This window comes from Chiloscyllium plagiosum, unplaced genomic scaffold (assembly GCF_037043375.1).
Source record: "Chiloscyllium plagiosum isolate Xiang-an unplaced genomic scaffold, Cpla_swu_hap1 HiC_scaffold_13, whole genome shotgun sequence".
NCBI lineage: Eukaryota > Metazoa > Chordata > Chondrichthyes > Orectolobiformes > Hemiscylliidae > Chiloscyllium > Chiloscyllium plagiosum.
This window is the reverse complement of record NW_028270151.1, coordinates 40,175,969-40,189,540: the sequence shown is the minus strand read 5'-3', so window position 1 is coordinate 40,189,540 and position 13,572 is coordinate 40,175,969. Positions and strand designations below refer to the sequence as shown.

Genomic DNA, 13,572 nt, shown 5'->3' with positions numbered 1-13,572 from the left:
CTGCAGCTTTGACAGCCGTCAATACATGGTCAATGTGTATCTTGTATTTTTATCCTATGTAAGTTCAAGAATAAATTGAATCAAATGACTAAAGAATGGAACAAGATTGTCCATCAATTATAAACTTAGTTCCTATCATAGTCTCTGATAGCCATATAAAAGAGTCTTCAAACCAATTTGGAATCGATGGAATGGTTGAATTGTTTTGCACCAGTACAGATCTTTTGAACATTATCCTGGTCCAAGTCAGCTCACAAAGCTGCAGTGACACCTAAAATCATTGCTTCCCATATCCGAATGCTGTACGAATTCCTGTGAAAGGCACTTGCAATCTGATTTTTCGCATAAACTTTACTCAGTTCATTACAGATGTTTGTTTTGGAGGGCAAGGTAAACAAAACCTGAAGTCAACCCTGAAGAACGGTCATTTTGCACTTGAAACGTTAACTCTGACTCTCTCTCCACAGATGCTGCCAGAGCTGTTGAGTTTCTCCAGGACCTTATAGTTAATAGAAACAAATATGCTGACTGCACTGATAGATCTTCTCAAGATATGCTATTAACTGAATTGAGTTTCATAGTAATAATTATTTAGTTCAGACCATCAAGAATTTGGGAGAGAGATAGTGGGCTTAGATGCTTTTGGATAAAATATGGTTGATCTTGTAATGATTGACACAACTTTTTTCTTTCTTAGGCGGTTGCTTTATCCAGCACTGGTGACATTGATTATTGCCACACTCTCATTTCCTCCAGGATTTGGCCAGTTCATGGCTGGAGAGGTGCGTTTTCTAATTCCTTATAATTATGTACACATCTTTATGAAATCAGTCAATCAGCTTTAAGTCGGTCTTGAATTTTGAAAGTGAACAGGGTACTACTGCTATATTTTAGCTACAATGGGAGAATATGATTGCACTAATTGTGATGGAATTTTCAATGATTGTGTTGTGTAATATTTAAACCAGTGTGGGGAATAGGAAATAAAACAAGTCAGCCAAAGCAGCAATTGTGGCGGAGTAAATAGAAAGGCTATATACAACACAGTATCTGAGCAATGGCAAAGCAATTGATCACACAGCAGAGGAGTTAGCTGTGCAATGTTGAAGATTTTAAAACCTGGATGCATTCATTGTTAATAAGAAAGTGTTAGTTCATTTAACTTTTGTACTTTTATTGTCTCCAATGTTCTGGTCTCCTGGAAGATGCCCTGTTAGGTGCACCACACATCCCCTTGGAAGTCCCGTCATGCAGGCTATGCATTCATGCATGGGAAGTTTAAATTTCCAGCGGACAATTAAATTGCATTTGGAATGTTCCAACAATGACTTCAACTCTGAATTACAGTTAGGGGCTCAGAGGTTTTCATATTACTCTAAGTAAAACCTAGATGAATTAAAACCTGCTGTAACTCTGAAAAAAACTCTATAAACTGACTCCACAGTTGCTCACTCTGACCACAGCCATCCTTACCCAGTACCTGACTGCTGTCCCTGCACCACTGAAACTTCCTGACACCTGATCCACTCTATGTTTTCACCGACTTGGGTGAATACTGGCTCTGTGAAGGTTTGTTGAAGATCCAGTTGCTCCCATGATCATTGCGCAACCAGGTAAAACACAATGTGTTTACATTTCAACCTATGCCTAATCCAAGTAATGAAAGAGCATATTACCACTTAGAGTGCACTGCAAAGTGAGATAGACCTCAAGATAGATCCATATATTTTCTAATCACCCTGTTCAGTGCTGGTATTACATAAATAAGGTGAAGGTGTACCACAAAAGAGCTCTCGTGAGTCAGACATAAAATATCACTTTAATGTTAAAATACAAAGCAGTAATAGCTTCACATCAGTGCCTAGCTGGCAATTTCACTACACACACAAGGACCTGTACCAACCCTGGTAGAAAATCTCATATAGTTAAATGTTGGCAGCTTCTGTCAATTGGAATTAATCTGGCTGATTACAGAGCATTTATTCAAACCAAATTATCTGTCGTACCCTGAACATCGCGAACAAACAAGTAAAATAAGAGAGTCTGCATCTTAAATTGTTGATATCTTCAAATTAATAGCTAATCTGAATAAACCATCAATAGAGCCAGTATCCTATCAATTCATTATGTGCTCTGATATTCCCCTCATGTTTAATTGATATTTTAGTTAAACATTATACAAAGTACAGGCCTTTATTGGAAGCATTGAAAATATATCTGCAGCTTACAGCCTGCCAACAAGGAGACTTAATTTATTTTGCAGCTTTTGGAAAGAAACACAGTGAGCCTTTAAATTCCAACTACATAAGCGATTGCAAAGCTGCTTGACTTGTCAGGAAGAAAATAATGGGTGCCCTTACTTCCTGCATATTTGACATTCACATATATAAACTATATACTACCAAGCAGAATGAAGGATTTTCTTAAGCCTTTAATCTTTCATTTCAATAAACATAGGATATGAGAACTGGCTAGTTGGCAGCCTGTTCGTCAGTTATCTGCCTAGTGACTCATCACTGCAGTGCCCTTTCTTACAATCCCTTTTGCAGATTGCCTTGGGCAGTATTTTAATCAAATGGGCTTTTAGACCATATTCCTTTATAACTTCTCTCATTTTGAAAGCCACTAATAAATGCATATTTCTTGAAAATTGGAGCAGATGGCTGCAATCCCGTTATTACACTGTTTCATAATTAAGCATTTCATACAAGAGAATTCAAAACAATGAGCTGAAATTGCCCAGCACCATCCATCTAATTGGTTTGCATGTCAGCATAGCATTGCTCATGAAGGGCTGATTAGGCTCTCACACTGACTAAAAATATTGATCAGTGGAAGAAATTTTCACATCGTTAGTCACAATGCTTGTTACAAAAATCTAATTATTCTGAGTAAAAAAATGAAAACTAAGGCAATTTATCCTCCAAAATGACAACATAAAGCATTGAGCTTTGAAATGCAATTGTGTTTATTAAACAGAGAGTAAGGTTATTCACAAATTTGTGAAGTCCATTATTTGTTGGATTTGCCAAAAGTAAAGGTTGTGGTTACGCATGAATCAACACATTAAGAATTTGGTTTTACTCCCTAAATAAATACCATCCAGTCCTGCAGCATACTATGTTCATTGTTGCATTTTAGTTTGATGCTATTAAGTTGATTTTAGTACATGTCCAACTGTTAAACAGTTTGAGAGTATCTGTTTACCCTCAAAGTCCATTCCCCTGGTTCTTCTTTACTCTTCACCAATTTGTTTTTCATTTGTTGATGTGTTTTCTATCATCTATTAATTGAGTTCACTTTATTTGGTTCATAGCTCACGCAGAAGGAAACACTCGTCACTTTATTTGATAACAGGACCTGGGCCAAGCAAGGCATTGCTGAAGAATTTGACTACATTGGGATTTCGGAAGCCTGGAAACATCCTCGAGCAAATGTCTTTGTAACCTTAGTAATTTTCATCCTAATGAAGGTAGGTCACAAATATTGTCTACCTAAATGTGTACATTGACACACCAACCATGGCACTGTTTCCTTACATGAAATAACAAAAGCACTGTTTAATCTTTAGCAGTTAGTCCCTTGGGTAGTATCCCTGCTTCCAAGCTAGAAACTCCGGGATTTGATGACCAAACCAGTTGTGTATCAGCTTGGAAGCCATTCCAACAGATCCCAATGGTGGCATGTTGCGGCAGTAGAAATTCCTGGTCATCCATGTGCTGGAAAGAAATTGGACCCTCTGGAATCCCTATCCATAGCTCCTTTTTGTAACATACATGTAAAAATGTGTGTTGCCACAGCAGCTCACACTCCTTGGGCAATCAGTTGACTCAGTTGTCTCTGTGGCAAGTGTAGTTTAGATTGATGGCAGAGGCCTGTGGTTTGCACCCTTTTCTGCTTGGGTTGGAGTTGGTCCCTAGCTCCTGCTACTTGTGATGGAGGTTGTGTCTCTGACTGAGCGTTAGTTTCAATACATTTGGATCAAAACCTGGGCATTAATTTCATGGATGTATTTGCCATTAATTTTCAGGTGTTATTGTAAAAGCCAAATGGTCTACTTTTCCTTATTGTTGTTCTGTTTCTCAGCCCTTCCATTGTTTATTTTCCAAATCTTTAAGTTTCATTGGTTCAGGAAATACCCTATTGAATGCTCTCCTGGTCTGTCATCTGCTGAGTCTCTCAGGAAGTTTGTAAAACAAAATTGTTTGATTTGAGAGGAGCAAGAGAAGTTTAACAAATGACAGAGACATTAGATATGTCTCATTGCAGAAAAAATCCAGCTGATTAACAAACATTCACAATATTCAGCTTCCTGTTTTAGTTTTTATTTTTATTTTTAATTCTCATTTCAAGTCACATTTATAGTCTCTAACTTGAAAAGAATCTTATTTTAAAAGACATTAAAGTCTGCACAAATACATATTCAACGTCATTTAAAGTTGGAAATGCATGTAGGAAGGATTATTTGGAATTCTGTTTTGTATATACATGCAACACTGAATTCAAAAACAAGGAAAGTATGCTTGATTTGTGCCAGTCATTGGTTGAAACGTTGTATGCATTTGTTGGAATCCTACTTTCTAAAAGGATTGAGAATAATAGGAAGAGCACAGTAATCATGCACTAAACTGGACTAGATATAAACGAATTTAGTTACAATGATAGGGTTGAAAAATTGAGTTTTACATTGAAACAGCAAAAATTATCAATGGAACTTGAAGAGACTTTCAAACTATTAAAAGGCTTTTGAATAAAACATAAAATATTGTTTCAACTAACGGGAGGAACAGTAATGAGGGATACAGATATCCTAAGAAAGTCAATGGAAGAGAAAATGATGGCATGTGCCTTCTCTCTCTCTTCCCTAGCTGTCTCTCACCTTTGGTGGTCTGCATTGCCCTTAACGGGCTTTGCATGTAAATTATTCGGTTGGAAAATATAGCTGATCTACTGATGGTGGTTAAGAGATGATTTGGTACTCTTAAATACAAGTGAATTTTTGTTTCAAATCCACTTCACCAAGAATACTTCTGGATATATTTAAAAAAAAGGAATGAAAATGATGGCCAGGTTGTCCAATTTGCAGATGTCTTGAGAGCAAACATATGACCCTTGACACGCACGTGCGCACACACTCCTACTAACCTACCTATACATTCAATGTTTCACTCATTCACTCAGAACACACTGAAAAGTTGTTTAAATATCCCAAAGCTTTGCAGCATAAAATGGAATGAATGTGTACCAAAATAAGGCTGTTGGAATCTCCTTTCTGATTTCATCAGTATTGGAGTATGTAATCCCCTACACATTTCAAATTTACTTTGAGGGAATTGAGCCAATTGGTTCAACTTTCTGAATGTTGAGTGCAAGATTTAGCCATCCACTTCCAAATTGTAGAAAAAGGGTTTCTTGAGCTTTGATTCCCCCACCCCCCCCCCCCCCCCCCCAAAATCCCAGGTCAGAATGAGTTTTATTAGTGCTGTTTTTGCAGATGTTATTCATGAACCTACTGCCCATGCTCAATGAACTAAACTTGCACCTGTTTATCATCAGTGAAGTTGCTCTGGATCCACATCCATTAATGACAAACTCATATTGGTTGCACTTAGAAAGATGTTTGTATGAAAGCTGTCAGGTCGCACAAATAAATAAAGGTCAGCATACTTGATGTTTCAGCAGTAGTAAGTCCATGGCTTCAATTAGATAGTTCAAATTATTTGTGTCCTTAATGCTCAAAAATAGCAATCCATTTCTTTGTGCCAAGATTTGTAGGTGAAATTGCAGCACTGTATTAAAGATTTTTTTTAAAAAACACCCTTAAGCTAATGTTTTCTTTAAAAACAGAAACTGAGTCATAAATTAGGATTTCTTTGGCAACAAAACAATTTGAGAATAGTGCAAACTGGCCAACAGAAAGATCAGTGAAGTAAGCGATAGCATTAGCTAATTACCTGCAGAATGAATAGTGATGTGTTGTGTTTTTGTATGTCAAAGACACTGTGGGTTCTATTTTAATGCTATTGCTCTCGGTATCCTGTGGTATTTCAGATAGAAATTAGCTCGTTTGAAAATCATTCACCATCTCCAGTATACTGAAAAGGAAAACAATGACCAATGCTTCAGTAAATGAAAATGGGAAAAGTCTGAGTTTTCTCAGCAGTTTACAATGTAGAAAATGTCCCTGCACAATTTGTTAATTATAAACGATGACCATATTCCCACTGACTATTGCGTGACAGCTCCCTACTCAAAAACAAAATGAATGTTGAGTACATTTGGAAAACTTACTGTTTTATCTCCTCAGTGCCAATTTCCACAACAGGCCCATGCACAATGTTCAGGATAGTCTCATACTGGCATAGTTTTAGCTTAATTTACCATAGTCAAGTACCTAAATGCCTTGGATTAAATTTTCAGGTCATCCCAAATTTGGGAACAGGGTTTGGCACTGCAAAAATACTGGTGCCAAGTGGATAATCAGCTTCACCGTGAGATCCCAGAGATGGGAAACATTGGGATATTTGACCCAATTAAATCCAATTAAAATTGTTAAAAATGTTTTGGAGCTTGGCAGGGCTAAAGTTGCAATTTATCTGTCCCTTTAGAACCTGGCCAACTGAAGTCAAGTGGGCATAGAGAGGATGACTGCCCAGGGCATCACCCCTTGAGGGCAAAAAAAGATGTAAGAGCAATTGTTAAAGGTGATTTCAGGGAGAGTGAGTCTTTTACAACTAGTATTTGAATGTGGTCAGCAGCAATCTGGGATTGCAGGGGCAGAAACACAAGTAGCAATGTCAACTGTGTGGTCACCTACCCAGAAGGAAGACTTTGTCTGGAAGTAGGAGCTCTGGGCCCCATTGCAATGAGGCAAAACACCCTCTGCCAGAAGGCCAGAACCTCAGGCATCAGGGAAACATGGCAAAGTGATGGGAGGCAGGTAGACAACAGAGGTCAAACCCTCCACACAGGATCAACTGCTGAAGACAGAACTAACTTGAGGTGTCTGAGACCCAGTGTCACAGATCAGTGTGACTGTCCTGGCAGATGGTCACAGAGATCTGTGCCCTTGAGGCAGGAAATCTGGTATTTCAGAGAACCTGATGCCAAGCAACAAGTCCACACCGACCCTCCGAAGAGTATCCCACCCAGTCCCACTGCCCTACCCTATTACTCTACATTTCCCCTGACTAATGCACCTAACCCTTCACATCCCTGAACACTGGACAATTTAGCATTGTCAATTCACTGCACATCTTTGGACTGTGGGAGGAAACCAGACCACCCAGAAGAAACCCACACAAACATGGGGAAATGTACAAACTCCATACAGACAGTTGCCCTCGGCTGGAATCGAACCCGGGTCCCTGGCACTGTGGGGCAGCAGTGCTAAACACTGAGCCACCATGCCACTCCAATGGCAGAACATCAGCCCCATGTGTTTACCGTGATAAAGATGGTTCCTTTATCCAGAAACAGCAGACTTTTGTTTTTTATGGGGATTTCAGAATCTGCAGCTCAGTTCAGTGCTTTGCATGCTCTTGTATAGGCTTATTTTGCAGAACCTATTCCTGTGCCCAAACTGTTGGTTTCTTGGACTGATCGTCACTGTGCCATTGATTTTCTGAGCTTTCCTCTGCTGCCTTTTGGACTTGTCTCTGCTCTTGATTTCCTGGCTCTTGAACACCAATCACCAAATCTATTGCACCACTGTTTCCCTAGATCAGATTTTCCTTAATATTTACCTCTGGACTCTTGAAAATAAAGTTTTCGATTAGCCAAAGTCTTCTAACTGTACTTTGGGAAGGCCAAAGCCATTGTTTATGGCACAATCACAATCTCTGCTTTTTTACTGATTACACGCATCATTTGCTCAGGCTGAAGTAAAACATACAAAAGCATGACATTCTTTTCAACCCCGACACCATTCCCAACCATCAAGGAGATCACCGAAGTAAGACTGTGGCTGCAGGAGATCTCAAATGAAAATACAAATTGTTGGCGAAACTCAGTAGGTCTGGCAGCATCTGTGGGGGGGAAAAAAGCATTCTGTTGAAGAATCTTTGGACTTGAAGCGTTAACTCTGCTTTCTTCCCACAGGTGCTGCCAGACCTGCTGAGTTTTGCCAGCAATTTTTAGTTTTGTTTCAGAAGATCCCTTATATTCCTTCTATTCTATCAACATCACCTGCCTCTACCTATATTGCCCTGTAGTACAATGCAATTTTCGAACATGATTCCTCTAATGTCCTCTTTGCCAACCTTTTGTATGCCTTTCCTCAAACTCCACTAGTTCAAAACTCAACTGGCCATGCTTTGTCCAGTATTAAATCTGACTTGTGCATCACTCGTGTCTTTGCTGGATTACATTTGCTCTTTACCTCAATGCATTAAAGTCATCTATCGAGACTGGCCACACAGTATTTCTGTAGTCCATTAGAATTTATACTTATCCTGTACCATATCCTTTTGTGCATGTCCTCCTTTGTTTGTTCAATCTTGGTGCCAGAGCCTTGAACAGCCTCAGCACTTCTCTAGGATTTTGCCTGTCAATCCCTCCAGTCTCCAAAATTACTAACCATCTTTAAAATGTTCTCCAACATTCACTTTTTAAATCAAATCGTGTTAACCTGTCTGAAGGTTAGTTATCCATTTTGTTGATTTCTTCCCTTCTCCTGTATAAAGCATCCTAATATTTTGTACAGAAGGCACTAAGCAAATGTAAATTAGTAGTTAATGTTAGGACAAATGAGTTGGAGGTAGCAGTGTAATTGGAGATTGAGATCATAGATGCTGGAATCCAAAATAAATCAGTGCTGATATAAAAGATGCACAGTACAATCAAAACATTCCAAACCTCCTGTTAAATAATGCTTTCTTATGTAATTTGTTTTTGTTTTACTATCTAAAGTTTGACTATTAAGAAGTATGCAACTATTGGGCTTTCTGAGATGAGTAATGCTGTTTTACAGCAACTGTTTTCTCCTGCCGACATGATTAATCAAACTTCGTACAATATAATGTTTTAAATGTATATCAACAAAATGACCAGCAGCCTCCAGTTACACAAATTATTCCATGGATTATTACTTCAGTGATTGATAGTAATTTGGTGTGTGAGATTACCCTCCAGCTGCTAGACTGGTTTACATATTGAAAAAAAGTTTGTATGTTATAAGAAAGGAAATTAATCTTGAATCTTAACTATAGTTTTGAGTCAGTTTTCCATGGCTTTGAAATTGTCTATTTATTCATCAGCATTGACTTGGTTCAGGCTCCTCTTTGTGTACTTTGGAGTATTTTGAGGACTTAAATGTCCTCCCTAAAATAAAGCTAATTATAAATGCCCCTGAATAACTGTGCTTCATACTGACGTCAACCACAGCAGGATTATAACTGCCTAATTATTGCAGTCCTAGTATGAATACTCTGTCAGATTTTGGAGCGTGTGCTCTACAGATAGAGCATGTAATTAGACAGGGTTTGAAGCATGGTACAATGAATGCAAGTAACTTATCACATGTTCAGGGTACTATTAACTGCAAGAGGTGAAGTGCATACAGAAGGGCAATATACCTGTGCAAAGCAATATATACATACATTAAGAAAGTCAAAATAACTCATTGTTGTGTTAACAAAGATATTCCTTGCAGATGGAATGCAGAAAAATGACACCCAACTGCTTAGGAAGTGTGTCATAGAGTCATAGAGATGTACAGCACGGAAACAGACCCTTCGGTCCTACTCGTCCATGCTGACCCAATCTAGTCCCTCGTGTCAGCACCTGGCCCATATCCCTCCAAACCCTTCCTATTCATATACCCACCCAGATGACTTTTAAATGTTGCAATTGCACTAGGCTCCACCACTTCCTCTGGTAGCTCATTTCATACACGTTTTACCTTCTGAGTGAAAAAGTTGCCTCTTAGGTCTCTTTTATATCTTTCCCCTCTCACCCTAAACCTATGCCCTCTAGTTCTGGACTCTCCCACCCCAGGGAAAAGACTTTGTCTATTTATCCTATCTATGTCCCTCACGATTTTATAAAGTTCTATAAGGTCACCCCTCAGCTTCTGACGCTCCAGGGAAAACAGCCCCAGCCTATTCAACGTCTCCCTATAGCTCAAATCCTCCAACCCTGGCAATATCCTTGTTAATCTTTTCTGAACCCTTTCATTTGTACCATTCAAATTTCATTTGCAAACAATAGGTTACAATGTACATTTTCATAGTTATTTGCCTTATCTCTACAAAATATATATATATAAAACATTCATCAAGGAGGAAATAAAATATACAGGAGCTTAAGGAAAAGCACACACCGAGATAAAGAATAAAACTATAAAAATTGTTACCTAAAGTTTGATCATTTTGCATTTTGAGGAGCACCTTGAAGAACAAGAACGTATGGGAGTGTAGGTTGAAATTTCACAGTGTGAGGCCTCAGTGGTTGAAGATACAGTGGCCCTGGCAAGGAGAAGGGAGTGGATGCCCAAAGACCAGAATCAGAGATATGCAGAGTTTAGAGGATTGCAGCACTGAAGGGATTAAAATACAAGGAAGATAATTTAAATTTTGAGTTTTTGTGAGCTCTAGAGACTAACAAACTGTAATTAAGACAGGTTAAGACAGATAGCTTGATGTCTTTTTGTGGGGAAGGTTTTAGACTCTATCATTAAGGAAGATATATTGGGCACTTGGCAAAATTTAAGGTAATTTGAAAATACCAAGATGATTTTGTGAAAAGGAAATTAAAACTAATTAATTTATTGGAGTTCTTTGAAGTATTAACATGACTGTGGGTAAGAGAAAGTCTCTTGATATACTCTACTTGGATTTCCAGGAAGCATTGAACAAGGTGCCACCTAAAAGGTTATTGCACAAAGTGGAGCATGACGTAGGAATAACACACCAGCATGGATTATAGACTGGATGACTGGCAGAAGACAGATTGTGCTTGAATGAGTCTCTTTTTTTTCTGATTTGATAACTAGGATCTATGCTGGGGCTACAACATTTTATAGTTTATATCAAAACTTGGATGAGGGTAGTGAAGGTATGGTGGCTAAATTCACAATTGACATATTTTGTGAAGATATTATAAGGGGATTTCAGATTGGTTTGAGTTAAGTGAGTGGACAGAAGGAATATAATGTGAGGAAATGTGAAATTGTTCACTTTGGCAAAAAGATAATAAAAACAGAATATTGCTTAAATGGAGAATGACTGAAGAATTCTGAGGTGAGAGAGATCTAGCCCATCAGTGCATTTATCAGAAAATAGCAAGTAATTAAGAAAGTTAATAGAATACCGTTCTTTATTATCAGTTGCTTACTTTTGCAGAAAGAATGAAAAATCAGAATTTTCCTTAAATGAAGGATGACTGTGGAGTTCTGGGATGTAGTGAGATTTAAGTATTCTAGTTTCTGAGTCACAAGAGGTTGGTATGAATGTACATTACAATCTTTTTACAAGAGGTATTGAATCTGGTGAGACATTAGTGAAAGCATATCTCAACACTGTACACTGTTCTGGCTTCCTTATTTAAGGAAAGGTGTGAATGTATTGGAGGGGAATCAGAGGAGCTTTATTAGACTAATAGCTGGAATGAATGGGTTATCTTATGAAGATATGTTGGACAGATGGGTCTTTTTCCCACCAGAGATTGAGTGAGTGAGGGATGATTTGATTGAAGCACGTAATATTTTGAATGGTGTTGACAAGGTGGATGCAGAAAGAATGTTTACTATTTAGGTAAATGCAGAACCAGGGAGAACGGTTTAAAATTGGGGTTGCCCTCTAAAGCCAGAGATGAGGAGAAATTCTTCTCTGCTGTGTAAATCTGAAACTCTTCGGAAGGTGGAATCATTGAACATTTATAAGATGTATGATAAATGGATTTTTGTTAGCAAAAGAATCAAAGCTTATTTGGTACAGATGGGAATGTGAAATTCAATACACAAGTTGATCAGCCATCAATGGTGGAGCAGGTTTGAGAGGCCGAATGGCCTAGTTTTGCTCCTTATGAGTGTGTGTGGTGAACTAGTTCATGCTTAAGTGATAAAGACTGGAGGTTGGTGATGACAGTCTTGAGGTGAAAAAAAACTTTCAGTAAGAGTTGTGTGGGTATGTGGGGTGGGGGGAGGTGTGTTTGTGTAAATAATTTCCTAATCCACTTGCAACGGATGGGGTGTATTTATCTATTGTAGTGAAATTCTGCTGTTTATCTTTATTCACAATTTTTACTCTGTCTGACTTTCCTGAATCTTGAGAAGCCATGCAGCTAAACTAAGATGGGAGAAATCCGGATCAAAAGGCCAGTGCCTTCTATTTTTCCTGCAGGATCAAGCATACTACCTGGCTAACACTCCAACATAATCCGTACATCCTATCCACCACTTCCCACTTCTCTAAGCTTCCATTTCTCCACCTCCCGGGGATCAGCTCCCCTCCTCCAACCTTGGAACCCCTCACTGAGTCTCACATGTCACTGTGTTAGTAATCCACAGCACGTGAGGAAATCCCATTTTCCAGGTTTCCTAAGTTCTACCTACACTGTATTCCCCACCCAATGCTCGGTATCCTAAAAAGTTACCATTCTCCCAATGCTAGGTATCCTAAAAAGTTACCATTCTCCCAAATAACACAGTCAAAGAATTTAGTCCCAGGAGCAAGCTTATGGCTTTTAGTGGACGCAATTGCACCTCTGAACCAGAAGGTGCAAGATTCAGACATTTTCCAGAACTCTGGGTCTGAGTTTGGAGTTAATGTCCAGTGGCATATTCACATTTGATGGCTGTGACCTGGGGAATAATTAGATTAGATTAGATTACTTACAGTGTGGAAACAGGCCCTTCGGCCCAACAAGTCCACACCGACTCGCTGAAGCGCAACCCACCCAGACCCATTCCCCTACATTTACCCCTCCCCCTAACACTACGGGCAACTTAGCATGGTCAATTCACCTAACCTGCACATTTTTGGACTGTGGGAGGAAACCGGAGCACCCGGAGGAAACCCACGCAGACACTGGGAGAATGTGCAAACTCCACACAGTCAGTCGCCTGAGGCGGGAATTGAACCTGGGTCTCCGGCGCTATGAGACAGCAGTACTAACCACTGTGCCACCGTGCCGCCCAGAGAGAGGATATTAAAACATGAAAATAATTTTTAAAAAATAATGCTTATACTGCCTTGCCATATTCCAGTTGTAGTTATGCAGCTCAAGGATTCCTTTCAACAAACAAGAATTTCCCACAGGTCATTAACTATTTATGTGTTTCAGATGGAAAGAAACACTTGACTGCTAATAACAAGTTGTGAGCCAGTTACAGCTGAGTGTATTGCAAAAGCAGTCGAAGTTAGCAGATGCCTGGACTGCCCCTGTGTTGTCCAGTAAAACATATTTCCTCCTGACTCAACCAACAGTCTTTTTGTTTAAAGTAATTTAGAGAGCCTTGTTGTTCTCTTCACTGCCTTAAGTGGTAGCACGGCTAATTGAGGAGCCTTGGTAACTCCCAAAACTGCATCAAAACCCAGGCCTTAAAATGCAGAGTTGCCAGAAACAAGATAG

General features: G+C 39.0%; 1 protein-coding gene across 2 annotated transcripts in view; it reads left to right on the top strand.

Moving 5' to 3' along the window:
- LOC122555979 (chloride channel protein 2) overlaps positions 1–13,572 on the top strand; it is a 624,753-nt gene that overhangs the window by 411,690 nt on the left and 199,491 nt on the right. For both annotated transcript variants that reach the window (XM_087993551.1, XM_043702310.2), the window contains exons 11-12: positions 698–782; positions 3,317–3,472. In XM_087993551.1, coding sequence (XP_087849677.1) covers positions 698–782; positions 3,317–3,472 — 241 coding nt within the window. The remainder of the gene's footprint in view (positions 1–697; positions 783–3,316; positions 3,473–13,572) is intronic.